The following is a 23,014-nucleotide window of genomic DNA, read 5'->3' as shown; positions in this document are numbered from 1 at the left end:
TAGAAGAATGCCTCTTCTATTGTTCGGCGAGAACTATTTCATTATTGAATTATTTCCTTTAACCTTATTAAAGTTTTATTCAATGTTTATAATTTTATTCGTTAATTTAAATATTTTAAATCTACTTTCGTTTAGTAAAAGGAATTACTGAATTCAAAAAATATATTTGTTTATAATAGTTTTTATTACAATACTAGTGCTGTAACGAATTGAATTCTGCATTTGTTTCTAACATAATAACGTTTAAAAAATGTTCGCTGTTGTGAAATATATTTTTGTACCGTTTGTTTCGTTATTCTACGAAAGTAGATAAAATCTCGTATAATATTTGTATTGTAAATTCATATTGGGACATTCAAGGTATCGTCAAGTTCTGTTAGTTCTGTTAGTGCTTTGTAAGAATGAATCTTTCCAACGCTCGCATGTTAAATAAAAATAACTGAAAAATATTTTACATTATATTCGGGCAAAGAATAAAATCATATAAATATTTTGTAAAACAGATATATTATATCCAACTCTTACGATTAGAAGAATAAATATTTCCGGCCCATCTTGAAAAAATTTCCGCCGGCTTTCGCCCAAGCGAAAAATGAAGCTGGCGCCGCCACTGGACAAATAAAACAATTGAATATTTATTGCAAAAAATACAGATAACACATAATATGGAAACCGTTGAGGTAGGACCTTTTAGATCGGCATGAAAAAAATGTACTATATTTCTGACGTGTCGCAAGCACGAGCAGTTCACATCTTCAGAAATATGTTTCACTGTAAACCTTACATTGAACTATTCGGATTGCTAGGGTGCAGTCCGTATTTATTCATAAATTGTGATAACGTTTCGTCTTGTTTTTCTTTCATATTTTTCTAGCACATTGCTTCTCCAGCTGCTGATTTTTTTGTGGTTCATACGTGGACGCTGTTCGTACGTGTTCGCTAGATTCCTGCAGATGCGAGTAAAGACAGGTTGTCCTTAAACGACTTTTCGCAGTCTTGAATCTTTAGGATGCAGATATATTAATTTGTGTTTGCGAGAGTGCTAAATGCCCTTTTTTATTTAGCTGTTTGATTTTAACACGATGGTCATTACCAACTATTTTACTGGTTATCTTTAAGGACTACTATGTAGAGTTCTTATCGTCTCAATCGTCTTAAGCTGGAGTTTAGCAGAATTAATGTGCGGATGAAAGGCGAGGATAACTCTATCATTTAACATTTTCTTGAAAGCACAAATTTATAAAATAATTGTTAATATATAATAGTCTAACAATTTTAATAAATTAAACAGCAACTATTCACAATTTAGTGACATTGGAGTGTCAATTAATTTATAGCTAAAACAAAGTAGCAAATAAAACACTGGCAATGAAGGCTGTGAATGCCATTTTGAATAAGGAACTGGCGCTACTAGTTTCAGCATTTTGAAAAACTTTGCTATTGCATCTTGTGGTATTACAGCTCTCACAATCAGTCAAGATAGCGTTTCTACCGTCGACTTCTTCTTTCAACCAGTCGCAATAGTTAGTTACGGCAACACCTTGTGTACGACATCCACGGTGAATTCCACTGTTATTTGCCTCAGCTCCTAAAAGAAAAATTTCTTTGAAATTTTTTTTTATCAAACAGTGCTCTAAAGTATTAAGAAAAAGTCCTGATTTGCGATTGATGGTCATAAAAAAATAATGATTGTAGTGATTCGTTGAGAATGTTTTGTTGCATTCTCAGGAGACTTGCTGTGGATTTGTCTTTAAGTAAAACTCGTCTTTTAATAAACGTGTCGAGCACACTCTCATTAGGAAAGCGGTAATTTCTTGAGTGTCCGCGGGCATATTAGTAGAAATTCTTCTTTGCTCGCTGGAATCAATTAAAATAATTCAACCGCTGTATTCGTATTTTTTTCTACAGACATAATTTTGTTTTGGTCAACGCAATGTAGTGGAGTGATATTCTAACCGTCACAGATTTTTATGAGTATCACATGTAAAACTGATAAAATGTGGTACGTTTAAAATTTAAAAAAGGTGCGCATCACAGGATGCTCAACAGAAGTGAGTGAACTTCCTTCATATTATTAATGGAAACCATAAAATATTGACCTTTTAACGCCTGATGGCAATATTAATTCATAGTTTCAATACTCTTGTTAAAGTTCCAGTTGAAGTATAAGAATTTGTAAATGAATCAGAAATAGGTAACATGTAACTTAATTTCCTTTTGAATGTAAAATTTATATAATATTTACACAACATTAAACATTCTTCAATAGTTGCAGTTGACTCGATGGTAGTTGCGTTCATAATCATATCTGATCCTGCAAAAGCGACAATGAGTTTATGATAACTGTAATAAGAAACGAATTGTGACACTCGATTTTATCTTGCGCGATTGTAACTTGTTCTGGATAATTTACCATCTTTGATTGGAACTTTGATTCAAGAAATTACATTAAATTTTATGCACTATCAGACGAAAAGGCAACATTAATATCTCCACTTAAAATAAACGGAAATTTATGGTAGTTTTGGCCAAGGCAAGTAGTTTTCGTCCGAACTTCGTTCGTCATAAATCGTGCCAAAATGAGGTAATGATCAACTTCCGTTTACTCGAACTGAAGTCCCGGAGTACGAATGTCTTACGAACCATCGCGATGTGTTGCAGGTTCGCAGTATTTCTGACTGAATCGGCAGTATTTTTGTGACACACCGAACTGAAATGGATGTTGAAAAACTAATACCTAAGCCTATCTGCTTCTCTTTAAATCTTCGTGTAAATGACAAAATTCTCCAAATTCTTTTCGCTTTGCTAATGTATCTGCGACCCAATAGTTTTTTCCTTTTTACTGTAATTGTCTTCTCACAAGATAAAAATTTTTCAAAAGAAAATTATCAATTATTATTTACAGTTGGAAAATTAAGCTGATTATTATATAATCACCCTGTATAAATGTGCTTATTTGATACATAACAACCTAAGCCTAAGGCCTAAGGTTCCGTTTTACTTCGTACAAATGATTTCGGATCTAGTGGGCGAGATTCCATATGTTGCAATGAAATTGGATCATTAGTTCCTTTTCGCACAATTTATGACGAAAACATCCAAAGGACACGGGCCACGGACTACACACTTTCATATTCACACGAACGGACCACAGTCTACACACTATTACAATAGACGATCGGCCTAATGGAACCAGATGGAACTCGCGGGTGGCTGTGTGCGTGCGAGAGAGAACTACGTACTTGTCTTTATCTTTGCCAGAAATACCGCCGCCGTTACGCATTCCAATGCATTCACTCCTTCTATAAGAAGTTCTCACTTCAAAAATGCAGAAAGAACAGATTTGTTTACGCATAAACTGTGAACAATAGGCCTCGGCAACTCAGTGAGTTTTCAGGAGTTGGCGCAGTGCTGTGCAAATGGCTTGGTGCGTCAACCCAACGCACCGGCACAATAACAGTTCCGTTGCTGGGAAAATGTTGATGACTTTTTTTACTTGTGTTAGATTTATTTTAAAGGCCACTTATTAATAATATTTTTTAAATGTCTTCAAATTTTAGAATGAAGGTATTTTCCGCGAAAAATTATGAAATAAGTTTCAAATCCTTCGTCGCTTTGTAAAAAGTTTTGAAATCCTATACCAGTTTCGAATTTGGAACAAACAGCAAATAATTTTCTATCAAAAAACGATTTTTAGATTTAACTGTTTTTTTGCTTTACTTTCTACTCAAAAACGATCTATTTTGCAGAGGATTTTGTTTCAGTTAAAAGATCTGGAGGACTGTTACGCGAAAAATTACAAGATAAATTTATGGCTTTGTAAAAGTTTTACAAAAACTTTTTTCAACGTCGAATTGGGGCAAAAACTCAAAACCAAAATACAGTCCTCCCGGTTTTTCCCCAGAAACCATTAAGGTTTTCTCCAAAACCGATCACAAAACTGAAAGTTTTTAATCGAAAACGCAAAAAATCATTATTTTCTGATGATTTTCTACTTTTCTGACAATGGTCTTAATTAATTATTTTTGATAGGAAATTCACCTCATTCATCGGTTTGCAGGGAACCTTACAAAGCCCATTAGCTACAAATTTGGCACAAAAAGCAAATAAATTATTTCAGATTTTTACCGAAAGTAATTAGGATTGTCTTGAAAAAAACGACCAGACCAAAAATTTACAAAAAATGATTTGAAAAAATCACCGCCCTCGTCGCTCTGAAGAATTTTAAAGTTTCTTTAAATTTTCAGGTCATTCCAGTTTTTACAAAGTTTCTATTAAGCAATTCTTTCTCCGCAGGAATCGCATTATTTTTCAGTTTTACTTAAGATACTGAAAATCTTCAGATATTTTCTGCGAAAAATTATAATATACATTTTAATGGAACACTCGCCTGCTTAACCGCTTTGCAAAAAACTGTAATAATTATTTCTGCGTGTTTTTCGAAAAATATTTTCCCGGACTAAAAAAGCGAAAGTTTATAATAATTTATTTGGAAAACTGGAGTTACTTCAACTTTAGGTCAATATATCTAAACGACACTGTCTCTAAACAGAAAAACCGCGTTTTTCGTAACGTTTTACTGTAAAATATTGATAAACTGAATCTTTTATTCAAAAAAATAAGAAATCGATTTTACAAGAAAACTCGTCGATTTTCTTTGGACTCCGTTCTGTTGCAGGAAAAATCTGCATTACTTTTTTTAGTTGTTTGAACAAAGTAGTAACACGATACTAAGAAAAAATGTTGATGACCTTTTTTTTAAATGTGAAAATTCCAGTCTCGAGTCTCGTAACGTTTTAATAAATGAATTATAACTCATTAACCGATGAGTTATAACTCGGAGAGCGGCAGCAACTCAATAGCGCAACTTAACACAGTGTTAGCCAGGCCTAGTGAATACTACAAGATTTTTCAAAGACGACGAAATCGTGGCAAAATGATTAGGACATAAATAGGACAAAAATAATTGGTTCCAGCTTCAAGTTCCGAAGAAAAATGATTTTGTAATTTTTGGATGAAGCCATTCAATAAGTGACCACTTGCCGAAAGCGGATAGACGCTAAAGCTTTATCAAGATAAGAGTATTACTTGGTAAACAAACCCAGAACAGTTTTCATTAAAATTTATCGGCACATACTCCCAGTATTAGCAAAAGTACAATTTTTGTGAATAACTTTGAGTGAGCCCTCTTTTTTATGAAAGTTACGTCAGATCATATCTTATTGAGTGATATACTAATATAAAAATAATAGATTAGTGGAGCACCATTTTGTTGATGTGCTTATGGGACACCTTGTACAGTATCTGAATAAACAAAAGAAGCTATGACTGAGAAATTCTATGACAATTTATTTCTTAATTTGGAGAACCGCACACCTCGCACCTTTCATTGATATGGCAATAAATGTTTCAAGTAACCATGAGATAATCAATTCGTCATTTACAGATAATCTAAACGATACGTCACGCTTCTTCAATGAAACAAACATTTTTACCTACATTAACTTGTAATTATTAAACGTGAAAATTAGAACGTTCTTCATGCACTTATTTCTCGGTTATCAACTAATCGCAGCCACTTTCACTTTTGCATCGACACTTGGAATAAAATATATCTTCAAGAACAATATTATTACCATTCACAGTCCGGTGAGTGCATGATGTAGAAACACTTACCAGAATAAGTAATATTTGCAGACATACAAACTAATGTTGAATTAAGTTCGGAAAAACAGGTTATTTGTTGAACACCCGATGCAACTGGACTAGCGCATTGTTCTGCAAAATTGCCTGGATCGCATTCGTAGCATATCAAAGATCTTAATGTGGTTGCTGCAAAATCTTGCGCCGACACTAAAAAAATAAAATGTTATCAGACTAGTATTGCAAATGGTCAAATCTAACTGCAGTAATTAGTGAGTCGGGGTAAAAACTTACCAAAACAAATTCCTGCAATGAAGACTAAAGGAAAAACTGTCGGAAAATACATCCCCATGCTTTAAAAATAATCCTATGAAGCGACTAGGCGTTTCAAAATCAATTAAATTTTGTCAAATCTCAAAGATCATATCACCTACTCGTATTTATTTACAATGATGAAAAAGCTTCTAATATTTTATCTGAGCTCGATAACAAAGATAAAGGTTTGTTAAAAACAACACAAACGTATAGCGCTCACTCTTTTTATCAGCCAATCATACAGGTAGGTCACTATTTGACCAAAAATTCCAAATGACTCAAAGCTATTTTCCAGGATTCTCAGAAGGAAAAATCGGTTCTCACAAAAAGGGTGAATTGAAAATTTACAATACAATAAAATATGATTACATGAAGAAGTGTGTCCAGGATGTATGGAAAAAGGCTTTTTTGATTTTAATACAGTCAGCAGATGCTTTACATTCGACTGACTCAAGTTTCTAAAGCTTCCAGTGTTCAAAATTTTTCTTCTGAATTTTGATCCCGAAGGATTTATTGCCAAATAGAACTCTTGGATGTTGTGTTAGGCAATGCGTGTAGCCTGCCAAAATAACATACAATTTCTGGCCAGGTAATCCGAAGAAGGAGATTGGAAGCCACAAAAGTATGATACATTTTCTACCCTGGAAATATATTTGAAGAACACCAATTTTGTTCAAAAGCAATTTTTCAGGCTCAGCAAACGCTGAGAATCTGACACTGCACTGTGATTCCACTGGAAAGAAATCTGAATTTTAGCATTATTTTTTTAGTTAGGAAAATAAAATTTTGTTGGGGAAAGGAAGCAGACCTGTCTGGTTTCTCTTCGTACGGTAGCAACCTATACTCTTTTATTATTTGTTCTTTTAGTGATATCGGCTTTTATTTGGTACTCTGTGTTTTTCTTTGCTGCAATTCCTGCATATTTGACACCTAACTTGGGATGAGTTATGTGACCGTCAGCTATTATTGCTGTATAATCTGGTGAATTTTTTTATTTATTTGGTGATTTGAGGAGAGGTAGTTGTTTATTCCTTTTTGTGTTCCTTATTTATAGAACAATTTCATTGTAAATGAATGTAAGAGCTTTAAAATTGCACTGCTCTTTAGTATCTGAAGCTGAGCTACAATAAGTCTAGTATCATCAGCATATTGTAATATGATGCTAATTTGTATATTTTGTTAGTTTTTCTTTTATCGCACAGTTCGTGAAAGTATATTATAGGGAAAGGTATAGAACGACGATTCGTTTTATACAAATAATAAACTGAAATTAAGTAAAAGTTACAATGCGATGGTTTTCACAACTATTTGCTTTCTTCATTAACTACTTACACAAATTGCAATTCAGGATGTATGACTAGGTGATAGCGAGATAATCTAATACAAATATCCCTTTAACACAAAAGTTAGCCTAAAAATATTTCCAATGATACACAAACGTTCACAATCTAATCATTCTTACGTCAATAATCGAAAACTCAGTGAGGCTCTTCTAGGTATAACTCATTGTTAGTTTCCTAAATTTTGGTCTTGAAGTTTTTAAGATGAAAGTGTGTAAAAGTAATTAAATTGTGTCAATCAATGAATCAAGGACTGTAAATTTGTTAAATTATGGCACTAAAATATACGTGATAAATAAACAAATGGCACCAACAGCCGAAATTACCTTGGAGTAGAAAAATTACTTCAATCGTTTAATCCAGCTCAAATATTGGAGAAGCTTTTGCAAACAATATTATTCATAGAACTACTGAATTGATTATCAATTTTAAGAAACCACTATAAGTGAATGATGCCTGAAAATGGTTGGTAACCTGAAAAACATAGATAAATATAGAAGTAATTGATCAGATCACATTTGGAATAATATCAATTGATGTGGAAGAAAAATTCAGCTCAGAAAGTTGCCATCGGTAACTAAGTGAAAGAGATAATATTTTATCAGCTAATAATAATGATTCTTAAACTCATAGTAAGCTTTTTAACTTAGACAGATGTAATTTATCCTCTTATTTTAATCCAGTTTATGATATATACGATTAAAATCGATACTAATGAAATAATGCATAACTATTTTATAACATGTACAAATTGTGAATGTCACCGTTCGATTAGTGAGCAGTAACAAACAAACAAGTTACCGTCAAAGTGAGCAAAAACGATGTTTAGATTCATTGTAATTAAAGTTTACCAAGAGCTTTAGTGTAAAATCAAAATTAAATTTTAATATAATATAAAAGTAAATATACATTTACACTGTGTTCATAAATAAAATAATAAATTGTATTAAAATTCAGGATCCTTTTTTTCAGAAAAACATTCGGACACGTTTTGAATTATTCCTATAAGAAAGTAATATATGGGGTGTTCCAGCTTTACGATATGACCCTCAATTTGAAAATTTCTGAACCGTCTAAAGTAAGCTGCATAATGTTCTTGCAGGAATGATGAATTTGTATCGTGTTTTATCAGGTTATAGACAATGTAAAAAACACATTTAAAATTTCATTTTACTCAATTTGACGGTTCAACGTATCTCCAAAAGAATAAGACCCGGTAATCTGATTTTTGTTATGAATTTTGCCAAATCAGTAATATTTTCAGGATATTGAGTGTGTATTTCCTTCATCCATCGGGGAAGCAGGATGCTGGAACGACTAGTGAAACATTAATATTAAATGTACTTTCTTTCTGCAAGTTTTTTAAAATTAATGTTTAAGTTTTTATTTAATAACGATTAGAAAACATCATACATAAATTTTAAGTTTAATTGCATCGTTCCAAATATATTTTTCTTTACCAAGCGTAAAATTACATAGATTGCAATAAATTAATTATCATTCACTATAAGGGAGGGTAAATGTGAACAATGGTTTTGATTGAGGGTGAATCTCCTACAAACTCTAGGTCGACAGGAAATTCTATTACTTTTAGTAGTTTTTTACATAAATGAAGTAACAAAATGCATATGTTTTATATAAAAGCTTTATTTTCTAAAAAGAATACTAATTTCGGGAAAAATTGTGCTATACATACATAAATCTAATTGAAAATGTGCTAAGATAAATTGGAATAAAATCGAAGAGTATTAAATTTAAAATTCAACAGAGTCGCTGATAAATTTGCTTTTTAGTTCTCAAAAATGTGCATTTCTACCGGATAGGATGTTGGAATAATTGACGGTTTAAAACAAATTAACAGAGATATTATTAGGCCTTATTTTCCACAAATTCTATTTTTTTTATCTGTTTAAAATCACCTTGTATATTGAGTTTTAAACCCCAAGAATTACTTGGTGTACTTAAGTAAAAATTCCTTTCGTTCGATCACTAATTAAATTCATATCAGTTAAACACCAGAAACGATCATAAATTTGACCTAAACATCGATCATTATATCATAAAATAATATCCGTAATGAAGGGCAGTAAAAATATTTATTAAAGGATTAATAATTATCAATTTACAATGCCAGAATCTAATTTCATCTCAAGTTTATTGCGACAATTCTTCCACTTTCGTTAGTTATCCTTTTGATGACACTGTGCGATAAGATGTCTTGGCAAGTTCTTGCTTTTGTGTGTTTTACGTTACTCCTACAGTCTGGTAAGGCAACGTTTAGTATTAGTTTAAAGTACCTAACTATAGTCTGGAAAAGAATTAAAAATCTCAAAATTGTTAGCTTCCATTAAAAATGTGAACTTCTTTCTCGTTAAATACATTTATTTATTATATAAGTTATATGTACAATTTTTCGCAAGAAGAAAGTTATTGTAATCTGTAGAACAAAAAATTTTATAAACTAATAAAATTTGGTTGTAAGTGTGTGGTACATTATATTTAAAATAGGCTCTAAAATAGGAAAATAGGCTTTAAAATAGGAAAATTGAAAACCATAGAAACCTTCCAATCAATTGGGATCTATTTGAATATACTAGATCAAATATTATTTAACGTAATGCATTTATTAGTACGGATTGAAAAACGTTTGAATAGCTCTGATCAACTTTAGCTTCTTGAAATAATTCCAAAAGTATTTTTTAATCTAAATTTAGATCGTTTTCGTTATATCTGACCATTTAATGTCCTTTCACCAGTAATAATTATTTTTAGACAAACTGAAAAATTCAAGTTGTATAAAATGCTTAACAAAGTTAGTATTGGTTAGTTGGTCTAAAAGTAAGGTCACAATAAGAATGATTTCAAATATAAAATGTTTTTCATTTGTTCATGTTAATTTTTTGTCAGACAAGTACCAATTCTAGGTGCAAATATTTCAATTAAATCCAAGAAACATTTTCCATAGAAAATATTGCGTTGTAAATATTCCGCACTAACAGTTTCCGTCGGTATGTATTAGACGCTTTTTAACTTGAAAGCCCCTAAAAAACATATTTTAGTTTTTATAATTTGTATTATTAATTCAGTTTTTTTCATTTTTTTAAATGCTAAGTGCGCTATTTGATACATTCAGATTATAAACAGTTGAATAAAAGTAAAATAAAAATGTAAAGAATGTGTTTAGTATTCTTGCCTCAAACGATTAAGTGTTTCGAATGGATAAATATCAAAATACAAAATTAAATTTTCGATTTTGTTGCATAATTTGCTATAATAAAAATTTTAAAACTTATTTCGTTTTATGGAATTTTTTTTAAACAGCACAAGCAATAATTAAAGATGAGCGTCAGACATGTTAGCATTATACTGTTAAGGAATAGTGCTGTTTAGAAAAATTAGAATAAGATCGCTTGAAAAATAATAAGTCTTTTATAGAGAGCATAACACTTTTGGAAGTATCTTGCCCAAATAACCCATGCGAATTACATTTTTCTGACACTTTAAAATAGCTAATTTGCAAGAAAATTGAAAAAATATATCCATCAACTGTCTATACGACAAAATTAACATATACCAATCAGCCTACAAATTGCAATGAGCTGACGACACTTCACTAATCGTGCACGACAAAACCACAGTAGAAGCTGTAGAGAAACTTCGAACAATAACAGACGAAAAAGAAACTTGTTCCAATACAGACAACGAAAATTCAACTACTTTTACCAAATTAAAAGTAACTCGTCGAGTATAATAAAAGGCGAAAGCAGATCGAACAAACAATGTCTTATAAATATATTTTTTCAGTGGGAGTATATTCCGTTGCCCAACAATGTTACTTCTGCAACAGTGAAGTTCATGGAGCAGGATGCAATGACCCGATTGCTCCAGAAAACATCCAAATTCAAAGCTGTTCCAGCTCGCAAATAGTATCCACCAGTAGCGCTTCCACAGACGATGAAATTTCAGTTCGAAGAGTTCGAGACACATACTCAAATGTCTGCATTAATATGACATACACGTTTGGTACGCTTTATTTCCTGCTATTAATTATTTCAGAAATTATCTTGAATGTAGATCATTTTCGGTTGCTTCAAGTCGGTCGAATTGTTTTAGCGCCGAGAATTTTGCTTTCTAATAGCAGCGCAGTCATTCGTCAATGATTGAGCGACATCTAATCCAGCGTTTTATTATTTTTGCTGTTTGCTGGAACTATCCATCTTAAGAGTGATTAGCACTTTAAGCTCTGCTTACCCAGCTAATTGAATAGCTACATTCTAATACTGATTCCACTTGTCATGTAGACTCAAGAAATGTCTCCTCAAGAGGATGCGAGACTGAGTACATACTCACCAACGCCGGACTCTATGATATCTGCTCTTACTATGCCGCAATTATACCTGCCAGAATAACAAACTTCAACTGCAACGTCTGCATATCTGATCTTTGCAATCACGCTGGCGCCGATACTGGTGAGATCGAGCAACCTGAAGAAGAATTCCCCAACCCTGACGATGACGCTGATGAAGAAGAAACTCCCGAAGAAGAAACTCCAGAACAAGAGGAGGCCGATGATGAGGGCGAAGTAGGTGAAACTGACAGTGCTCATATTGTATCGATTTCGTTCACACTTTTAGTCTCTTTGGTTGTTGGAAAATTATGTATGATTTAAAGTCGTGCTAAAATCTATCATATTGTAATAAAATAAGCATGAAATATAGTTAAAAGTATGTTTTCTAGTCACAGGTTTGGTTTTCCTAAATACATTAATAGATAGCCAAGCAGTCGACATTCATAAATCCCGATCTGTTTTCAAATTTGAAAAAAGTTCTTACACAGTAATGTCGATTGATATATTTACAAACATTAGGAGGATACACTCGCCTCTTCTCTACCCAAAGGCGTAGTTAGGCTTTAAGCTTATTAATCTTAATCGATTTATTGTAAGCATAAAAAGTTCTTTGGTTTTCTGACCTCCAAGTGTACATTATATATTTGAAATTCAAAATGCCATAACAGTAACGACAACAGTTTTACTATAACATAAAGTTGTAGTGTCTTGCAGTCTTGCAAGTCTTGCATGCAAGAATTAATTTAATAATAATAATAATAATAGTAATTAAGTTAAAAGAGAATAATAATCAATACGAAACAATGAAAATAATCTCAGACTATTTGCTATTTTAATAAGTTTAATTATTTTGTAATTCAAAATTGTTGACCCGTACTTTTCCATTGTCACCTAGATCCAGAAGATCTTCATACAGAGAAATTGAACATATTTTCATGTAGTGTAATTTTCATATTCTAATAATTTGATTGGATATTTAAATATTTTGATTGGGTTTACAGAATTGTACTGATAGAAAACAAACTCAATTATTAATAATGCACATAATTCGTTAATTCGATTAAATTTCATTACTGTTTATACAGCAACTGTATATAAGGACTCTGGCAAGGGACATTGGAAAAATAATTATTACAGTGCAGATTGTAAACTATTCATCCAAAACTATTTTCTACTTTTTTTGCTGTTTTTTAGAATGTGCATAATAAAGACATTAATTAACTATTACAATTTTAAATTAAAATTTACCAAAACTGGTGCCAAAATAAAACGTAATTTTCTATATAGAACTACTATGAATAATATGATACAAATGATTGCAAGCTTTTGAAAATATGGATGACGAAGAGCTTAAACAGAGTAACCAACAAGCTCATTCATTGGATAATCGGTGGCGATGATTTCTAATAATTAAGATGCTTTTGAAAAAAGTTTTTCCGCTGGAACTGAAGCTAGAGGAATGACATAAATACCTAAACTATTCGTGATTATTGCAATTGTATTTTTCAAGTTACGAATAGCAGCCTATTTTCATAGAACATAATGTATAGTGTAAGATATAGTCACTTCAATATTACCTATTTCGTCTTAGATGGTTATTGAGCAAAACCAATTAAACGTTAGCAAATGATAAACATATATTAAAGAAAGATAAATTGATATTAAGCAAATTATAAATAAATACTAGAAAATATAAGTATATATTCAGCTCCAGTCAAAAGAGTTACTCTATGAGACAAACTCAGCTTGTACTTGGACAAACAGAAGGGTACAAACGCTAATTATGTCGATCAATTAGCAATTTTACGTAGGAAATATCGACAACTAACTAACTTTATTTTGCAAATATTTATACCACCTACCCCCGATTTAGATAATCTGAAAGAAAAGCGAAAACATCAATCACATTTAAAGTACGTATTGTTTTATTTATGTGACACTTGTTCAGAGCTTTAGTTTCTAATTTAAGGTTTTCGGTTAAGGTTATTTTTCTTATTCATCATATTTAAGGTCTACGAAGTCAGATTTGATGCGGTTCAGTATCGGATTACCGTATAAACCGAGACTGTCGCAAGACTCTTGCAAAAGTCTGGGTCTTACAGGACATAGTCATGCTCTTGGTCTTGCAAATCAAAGGCCAAAGCAAAAACAAAAATTTGTAAGACCAAGACCAAGACCATTCTCGCTCATCACTACTCAGCTTCGTCTCACAAAGCAAAAATGGTTAAAAAGAAACGTTCCCAGCTTCATTTCGTCAACACAAAGGATTGCAAATTAGCTGCATGCGAACCCGATGGTTTCCTCTTTCTGGGGTATTTTGAAGCCAACGGCTAGCTCAAAGAAACACGAAACTTTGGAGGACTCAAGGGAACACTTCAATGGGAATAGCAACGTATACCACAAAGTCACGTGTTCAAGAATATTGTGAAGAAAAAAGGAACGATCGAAATTAAAAAATATAAATGCAGTTTTTCAAGGTGTGTGTTTCGAGCAGCTCCAGAACAGGATGGAGCTTTAAGGACACGTAATTTCGTTATGTGGAGACGTTAGGTGGCTTACGCCTTCACGCGATCTTCCCGATGCGACGTTTTCCTCTAAGGCTATCTGAAAGCGGCTGTTTCACAACGGAATTACAAGAAAACCGCCTCAAATAACTCCTCAAAAATGAAAAATCTTACAAAAATCAGCGTCGAATGTGTATTGAAAAAAATGGTCACCACTTGGACTCGTATTTTTCAAAACTTAAAAAAGTAAATAGCATTGCGTACATTTTCAGGGAATAAATAAAAATCTAAATAGAATGTCCAATGTCGTTTTTATTAAAGGTTAAAATGTGTTACAAGTACAATGTACAACAATGTTTACAAAGTATGATTGTGTGGTTGAAAGCGTATTCCCTTAGTCACTTTAGGACCTTTGGGCAATTGTATGGCCACTTATTCCGGCTATTCTTATAAACTAAGACGTAGTATCGTTTCTGCTAGGATCAGCATAATTTAACTATAAAAGAACCCTCAGCAGAAACGAGAATTCAGTCATTAGATGTTTGGTCAGAAGGCATGAGAATTGAGTTAAAGATAGTTAGTCTATGGTTAGGTTCGGTCCCTGAACAGGTAAAGTTAAAGTTAAAGTTAAGTCAGTCTACGGTTAGGTTCGGTCATAAATAAAATCCATATTCAAAAATTGTATATATTAATTTTCAAATGAAAGTGTTTTTAACAACGCAAGTTTCAAATTAATCAATAAAATTAGACAAACCATTTTTACAAACATATGCCCAGCCGAGTCAAACCTCGGCAATTCCCGTGCAAATTCGTCGATTTAGTCTATTTTTTATGGTGTATAGAAAATACTGCGCGCAATTCGCTCTGCCAAAATAGTAGAAACAATCACTATTTTTCAATTTTTTATATAAAAAATGTAAATTTTCGTAAAGAGGAATGTTTACTTTGCGGTTTGGTTGTATTTACCACATTAGTGGTGTAATTGTAGACAGTAAACCTCTTTTTTTAAGTTGGGAACTTTCTGACGTTTTAGATAGCCATTACAAGTGAATATCGTTTATATTAAAGTGCATATTTGGAGATTAGACATTGTTGGAAGTGTCTTCGAGATTCTTAAGGTCTCTTGACTATGGTAATGGTCCTGGAATATTGGGATAGAGACGCGGGCAGCTGAATGGTGAGTGCAACATTTATACCATAATTTTTTATTGCATATAAACATGAACTGCAGAGAAAAGTTGAAATTATTACAGCTATATTAGAAAAAAAAAACTGCTCAACAAAATAGACGTTACACGAACAAATTTCGACTAATTTTGAAATTGGATAATTTAGGGCAATTCTTTTTCGCCTCGCGCATGTTTTTGCAAAATTGGTGCTTCAGATAAAGTTTCTACAAGGTGGCAAATAAAACAATGCAAAATTGGTAAATATTCCGCTTGCTCTCAGTTGGACAAAAACCGTTTCTTTTTGTGTTTAGGCACTAAACTAGATCTCATAAAACGAAAAAACTTTTTGGACCATCTCATTTATTTATAGTGATCTCAAAAAATAAACTTTTTGGTCTTGCAATGATACATTTTTCTCTCTTAAACCGATTTTCAAAATTTAGGGCTCATCAGTGGACTTGAAGAAAAATTGATATTTAGACTTTTATGGATGAACAAAATATCTGAAAATAAAATTAACTTCGGTGGAAAGTCTGCCAAAAACACAGATTTCAAGAGTAACTCCGATGTAGGTCATTCTTTATGGCGAACTTTTGGGATAATTTGATATTTATATTAGAAAAAAGTTCGGACATGTCATGTTGATATTCAAAGGGGACGCATTTCACTCCTTTTACGTGAACTCTCTAGTAGGGGTGTCGAGTTCATACAGTTTTACGTTAAGTGAGGTCTAGTGCCCTATTGTAAATGTATTTATATTTTCGTTAGATACCCAAAATGGCACACTCGGATTCAGTATTTGTTACTAATTTATAAAACCAAAAGGTAACATATTTCCACAGTGTATATGATATGATTTAGCAGTGAAGAACTTAATTAAGGCCCATTCAGATCTGACAGCTGAGCCTTATCCTCAGCAAATTCTTTTGATGTTACTCGTCTTGATCTATGAGGTCTGAACGCACCTTTATTAAAGAAGGTAGTCGTTGACCTTCAGACTCTATGGAGTGAGGGGACGGATTACTCTTAGGTGAAAACTTGGAATCCATAGGAGATAAAATAGGTGGATACACATGAAGGGGATCGTAAAGCGATGGTGTTGGGGAAGTTGAGGGAAGTAAACGCTCGTATTGTCCTCTGTCGGCTGTGACTAAAACATCATAAATGGCGTGCTCGACACTTTTTCTGGTCTGTTCGGAGTATGATTTCATTTTTGAAATAATATAATTGCCAAACGCCTGCACCTCTTCAGCTGGGTCTGAAATGGGGGATTTTAATCTACTTTCAGCTCTCGTCATTAGGCCAATATCATCTTCTATTAATAACTTTTGCAGTTTCTTCAGTCGCTTTTGTGGCATTTCATTGGTAGGTGATGGAGAACGTGCAACAATTGTTTCTTGTGCCTCTTGTATTTCGCCGCCGTCTTCCTCCATTTGGCTGTTATCACCTTCTATCTGCTTTTCGGTATCTATTTCTTGTTCCTGGACAATAAAAAGAACCATTAATTTTTACAAATTTCTGTTGTTTTGTTCACGGACAAAATCTTGAACAAAATTTTGCCTTTATAAACGGACGTTATTAATGTGTTACATTTATATAGTTTCTTAACTAACTCAGTAACGTGTTTTGCACCTATTAATAGCCTCTAAACACGATCGAGATTCCTTGAAAAAACTTATGTAAACATACGTTTTTTAAAGCATCAGCCAATGGCCATGTGTATTTTTTTAGAGAATGCAATGGTAGAATTTGGTTTTAATGGCGACCAACTATTTTTAAATACGGTTACCCATTTTTTTAAACTGTGCATTGGCTTTATTTTTTTACTATGGTATAATAATTTTCTTAGTATCTTCATACCAAATTTTTTATAAAAATAATATTCAAAGTTTATGTTCATAAAAACATTTTATTATCTAAAATAGCACAGACTAATTTTTTCCCTACGACTTCTATGGCTGTAAATTTGTAAAAAATGTTAATGTAAATTATAACTTTATATTTGTGGATGTATGGGTCCAGGCTATAATTTTAGATAGTGGAGTATTCAAAAGCACAAATTTGTTTAATAAATTAAAACGAACAGCATTAACGAATTAGCAGATTAATGTGTTAACGAAGGGGCTGTGGCACATGACTTACCGTTTTTAATCTTTGTCGGGGCTTGTGTCTATCTTCTAGAAACCGGAAAGCTTTATATGCAAACCAACGACTGCGGTATACTTCATGTGCTCCTATATAGATATTATACATAAGTACTAATTAATGAACATAAACAAACACTTAATTTGATATTCACTTGCATACTGAAGTACAATTATTTAAGTACATTATTAGTATTCTCAATTCATGTTTCTCAATTCTGATGTACTTTATATCTCTTCGAGTTTCGCGTTTTTTTTTATTTTCCCTTAAAGTGAGAGAAGACTTAAAATATAGTAGTTTCCGTTGAAAGAAATGAGGATTGTCCATAGAATCATGCTAGAACAAATTTACAAACTTTAATAAAATCTCTATATATTTCCGCTAAAGTTTGTGCGGTAATTTTTAAGATGCTTTGAATTTGGATCGGTCTACGTTTATTGTTCGTCTTTAATTGATACTTTTGATTTTTCAAGGAAACTGCGATAAATCTGGTTTCTATCTATAAAACTATAAAGACCGATCTATAAAACTGGAAATTAAAATTGAATTTCATCTAAGACTCAAACAACCCGTGGATTTAAATGTATGAGTCAATATTTCCTAACGAATATACAGGGTGATTCAAAATTGGTGTCATTCCATTTAAGGGGTAATAGAGGCTCACTTAGAGAGTACGAGAAAAATATTGAAATTTTTTTCCGATAATTTCTACAAGATATTAACAGTTGAAAATCGAATTTCAGCTTTGTTATTAAGCATTATTTTGAAATGAACTGAAGTTTCTCCCGTTTTTCCCCGAAAACCATTTAAGTTTTCTCTAAAATCGATAACAAAAGTAAAAGTTTCTTGTCGCAAAAAAAACATTATTTTCTGATGATTTCCTGCTTTTCTGATATAATGCGGTCTTTTCAGCCAAAATGACAAAATTAATTTTGCTAGAAAATTCTCCTTATTCATCGGTTTGCAGGGAACTTTAGAAAACCCTTTTGAGCTTTGAATTTGACACAAAAACTAAATTATTTTATTCACTGTTTTACTGAAAGTAGTTACGATTATCTGAAAAAAACGATCATAGCAAAAGTTTACAAGACATTATTTGCAAAATTCGCCGCCCTCATAACTCTGAAGATTTTTAAAATTTCTTCAAAATTTTCAGGTCATCCTAGTTTTAACAAAGTTTCTATTGAGCAATTCTTTCTACGCAAAAATGGCATTATTTTTTAGTTTTGCTTAAAATACTGAAAATCAGCGTTTTTAGATTAATCGAATTGTTCTATGCATAAAAAGTTCTTTGATCGTCTGACTTCCATATCAACATTATATGTTTAAAATTCAAAATACCTTAACAGTAACGCAATTTTTTAAGCGTTTAGCTACGATTCAATAGGGATTAAACATGTCTCTTGTCTTATATATTTTCCCTCTGATTTATTTTCCTGACTGCGTGTACTTGTTATGATATTCCTATCTTTACTGGGTTTCAGTCAAAGTGTGAAGTAAAAATTTTGAAACATCGTTTATTTCATTACGTTTCGGCGAGACAACAGCGCCGTCATCAGATTTAAAATTTACACAAACTACAAACACCAATTCACAATTAAAACATTTTGTATAAAAACTGTAACTTATAAAGCGTTAAAATATTCGTCAGTTCTTGAGGAAAAAAATCCTTCCTTTTGAGAGAGCAAAACATTTGAAAAACATACCTCATAATTGGTAAACTACGTTTTTTTAGGTCTTTGCCTTCTTGAAACCTTAAATTTGTCTGACTTGTTTTCTACATTTGCGAGAATGGTATGCATGTATTGAGATAAGCGGAAATAGTTTTAATTTTTTCACTAGTGTACTGGGTGTTCTATACTTATGGCTTTATTAGGGTTTGGTAAATGTTGCTAAGGTTGTCGCTATCTGATCTGAAATTTACAGCTTTTGCATGTTTTTTTATTTGTAGATATCATTTCTTGGATTTTTATTTTATGATAATTTTCTTTCCTAACTAATATATCTGTTTTGTTAAAATCGAAATTATGTAACATTTGGTGTGCATGTTGTGTTTTTAGTTGTTTGAACAAAATAGTAAAAAGTTATTTAGGAAAAATGTTGATAACCTTTTTTTGAGATGTGAAAATTTCATTCTCGGGACTCGTAAAGCTTTAATAAATGACTTATAACTCATTAACCGATGAATTATAACTCGTTAACTCAGAGAGCGGCAACAACTCAATAGCGCAACTCAACACAGTGTTACCCAGGCCTAGAGTAGGAGATCTAAATAGTGAGTAGTCTGTGGTTCGTTAAGCCTTGTTCTATGGTTTGTTCTTAAAACAAGATTTAACAGTACACTGGGCATTCTCATTTTCAATCATAAAAACCGGGTTGTTTGAACATGATTTTCAAAAGTTTGGAAGTGTTTTTCTGAAAATTTATGGACAATCCGAATTTTTCACTGACATTCACTGAAACTCCTTTATTTCCAGTGTATTTTTGCGAAAACTCTGGCAGGCAGAATAAACGAGCACCAAATGAATATTATCCAGATTTGCCTACCTTTTGCTGTTCTCATTGATGATTTAATGCGGTTTTTTTCTTTCCTGTATGACGCCAATAAGCTGGTCATTTTCCTCTTACATGCCTCGACCGATTTTCCGACGGCTGAACAAACCTTATTCCACGCGTCCATTTTTCTTTCTTTTTTAAAATAATCTTGATCTTTGGGGTCCCACAAGATTTTATATGATTTATATGTTGCAATTAAGTTTAAAATACTTTCTTCTGACCACTCCATAGCAAAGGACCGTTAACAATAAACTGATCACGTCACAAACTCGCTTCGAACCGTCGAACTCAATTTTTAACGAGCCTGCAAATTTCGTCCCACTAGACGCGGCAATTTCTGTGATGTTTTGTTAAAGCACCGACAGAAAATGCATCGTCAGTCAGTGTTTTCACGAAAGCTCACAGGAATATGCCGCGAGTGAGGCTCGGCGCAAGCTCGGCTCTTCAGGTCTGGACTGGGGCTCGGAATTTTTGAAAATCTGACATTCGAATATTCGTTTAATGGTTTATTCGAATACTCGAATATCTAACGAATATTCGAGTATTCGAATATTCGAATATTCGAGTATTCGAGTATTCGGATATTCGAATATTCGAGTATTCGCATATCCTAATATTCGAATATTCGAATATTCGAGTTATGACTACACATAATTACTGCTTTTTGAATATTCGAATACTCGAATACTCGAATTATTCGAGTTTGATTCCGACCCCTAGTCTGAACCCACCATAAGTTCGACATCGAATAAACTTTAGAAATAAGTTAAATTCTTAAACTTGATATGAAACATAATTATTGACTTATGTAAATAAAAGTCAATAATATGCGAAAATATGAACAATTAATTTTGCAATGGTGTACTTTGTAAGTGAAAGAGTTGAAATCATTTTTAAATGGGCCATTGTTTCAAAAAAATTTCCATCTTTTTGCTCAAATCTCAGAAACAAATTGTGCTCATCCCTAATCTACTCATGAATATAGAATTAAATCTGGAACATCACTTGAAAAATTTTGGGTTTTCCCAGAAAATCCAAAATTTTAATATACGTTTTAGTTAGGCGCGGGTTTAGCAAAATTGGACCATCGGTTCAAACATGACAGTTTTTTGATAAAATCTCAAGAATCATTTTATCCGTGTCGAGATCCTATCAGTGGACAGATAATTCTCAAATTTATTCACAATGCTTGAGGTAGGAAAAAGTGACAGTTTTCACGCAAAAACTCGAAAACGGATCATTTGAAACATGGTGTCACCTTTTTGCTCACATCTCACGAAGAAATTCAGTCTAAGAGCGTATTTCTACACTGCGTGATACAAAATAAAATAATAGATTTTCGACGTGAAATACTGAAATTCGCTTGAAAAGTATTGGCAGTTTTTATACAATAAGCAAATTCTATTAGTATTTAATTAGTTTTAATTAAGTTTGTATTTAATTAATTAAATTATTACTTTTAATTAAGCTGCTTTTTTGGTAATATCTCAAGATCCATTTGGACTACAGCTCGTTTTCCCATCGCTGGATGAATAGAAATTTCAAAAACCAAGTTAGCAAAACAATTGGACTTTGGTATCAATAGGAATTTTTACACAAAAAGCGAAATACTATACATTTAAGTTTACATTTTTATACGGTCATCGATTCAAGCATGAAGCCATCTTTGTGATCTTAATAAAAGTTCCTCGTTATGGTCTTAGGTGCTACTTGAATTTATTCATCACCCCTGTTTCTTTATTTTAATTTGTTTATGATTGTTATACTGCACTGCTTGTTCTGCATAGACGATTAATTTGGATAATTTTTGTGTTTGCACAGTTATTGTCCTTGCATGGGGTACGTTTTGTATTGTTTTTACCATCGTTCATTCTCTTTGTATGTGCTATATTTTGTATTACATTGTTTTTACCATTCGCTTTGTACATAAAATTGGTTTAAATATTTAGATTTTTAATTACAAAAAATTTCGCTAACGCACTCATATCTACTCAACAGTATGGAGAATGAAATAACATGTTTCTTAACTGCAAATACGCTAGTACAATGCTCATTTCTGTGCAAATTCTTCATTCGCATAAAAAGCGAAATTTTTTCACATTCAGCAGTTTTAAACACATTTTTGCCACATAATCTATATATAATGTATCTTCTTTTAAATGTCTCCCTGCTCTAAAACCCCTAAATTTATACGTGGCTGAGAATATCCGTCTATCGCAAAATCTGGAATTGAAACTGATTTTATAATTTTTCCAAAAAATTAAAAGTAAGATCATCGTTTGATAACCATGACGCCCCATTTTCGGTCACAGCGTGATTCGGTCACAGTGTGACCGAAATGGTGAATGTGTGACAGTCACACATTCACCAAGAAAAACATTAATAGTGAACCAAAAATTATCAAATAATTGCGATATACAGAAATGTTATTTCAAAATATGTATCAGGATTTACAAGTTAAACCATATGCCGAAAAGATCAGTTATTTAAAGCCTGTGTACTTTAAGCCAAAGGCTTTGTGGTCAAGTTTAATTTGCTACTTTCCGGGTATTCCGTATCCAGGCTAATTAGAAATTTCAGTTCCATGGGAAATTATTCGTATGTCATTTAACTCGAAACTATTTCCACCCAACCTGTAATATCTCCCGACTTGGAGGTGCAACTGTTGTGAAATAGTTCAGTTCGCCCTTCGAACTTGTGCTGCATCTGTCGGTAGTTGATATCCTGCAAATGCAAATATTTCAGATCAATCGCAAGTAATAATGCTAATTTCAGCAGCTGCTGTATTGCTGCTATGCAAAATTAATTAAATTGATGGGTAAAAAAATGTCTGCAAAAATGTTTTATAAATCAAGTACTTGATTTAAATCCTGTTAAGTTATATGGGCTTACAAGTTAAAACTTTCGAGAACTGTAGGAAGTAATGGCAAACTGCAACTCAAGAGGGAAAACAATTGGGAAATATAGATTGCAAGTAGTGACTCTTCTGACTCG

General features: G+C 32.4%; 3 protein-coding genes across 3 annotated transcripts; 1 reads left to right on the top strand and 2 right to left on the bottom strand.

The window, feature by feature from the left end:
- Positions 1 to 1,024: 1,024 nt before the first annotated feature.
- On the bottom strand, positions 1,025 to 6,116 carry LOC109540494. Its single transcript, XM_019908909.2, has 3 exons — positions 5,938 to 6,116; positions 5,677 to 5,853; positions 1,025 to 1,588 (listed from the first exon to the last, which is right to left on the bottom strand). The coding sequence occupies exons 1-3, from the start codon at positions 5,993 to 5,995 to the stop codon at positions 1,338 to 1,340; spliced, it is 486 nt and encodes a 161-aa protein (XP_019764468.1). The 5' UTR covers positions 5,996 to 6,116; the 3' UTR covers positions 1,025 to 1,337.
- Positions 6,117 to 9,417: 3,301 nt separating this feature from the next.
- Positions 9,418 to 12,034, top strand: LOC109537849. Its single transcript, XM_019904777.2, has 3 exons — positions 9,418 to 9,563; positions 11,103 to 11,321; positions 11,600 to 12,034. Exons 1-3 carry the CDS (start codon positions 9,494 to 9,496, stop codon positions 11,965 to 11,967), a joined length of 657 nt encoding a protein of 218 aa, XP_019760336.1. The 5' UTR covers positions 9,418 to 9,493; the 3' UTR covers positions 11,968 to 12,034.
- Positions 12,035 to 14,442: 2,408 nt separating this feature from the next.
- On the bottom strand, positions 14,443 to 20,410 carry LOC109537856. The gene is made up of 3 exons (XM_019904785.2): positions 20,012 to 20,410; positions 17,462 to 17,553; positions 14,443 to 16,800 (listed from the first exon to the last, which is right to left on the bottom strand). Exons 1-3 carry the CDS (start codon positions 20,247 to 20,249, stop codon positions 16,252 to 16,254), a joined length of 879 nt encoding a protein of 292 aa, XP_019760344.2. The 5' UTR covers positions 20,250 to 20,410; the 3' UTR covers positions 14,443 to 16,251.
- Positions 20,411 to 23,014: the final 2,604 nt, after the last annotated feature.

This window comes from Dendroctonus ponderosae, unplaced genomic scaffold (assembly GCF_020466585.1).
Source record: "Dendroctonus ponderosae isolate FM_Combo_2020 unplaced genomic scaffold, Dpon_F_20191213v2 Dpon_F_20191213_2, whole genome shotgun sequence".
Classification (NCBI taxonomy): domain Eukaryota; kingdom Metazoa; phylum Arthropoda; class Insecta; order Coleoptera; family Curculionidae; genus Dendroctonus; species Dendroctonus ponderosae.
Note: the sequence above shows the minus strand (reverse complement) of the source record. Positions and strands in the feature narration are given on the sequence as shown.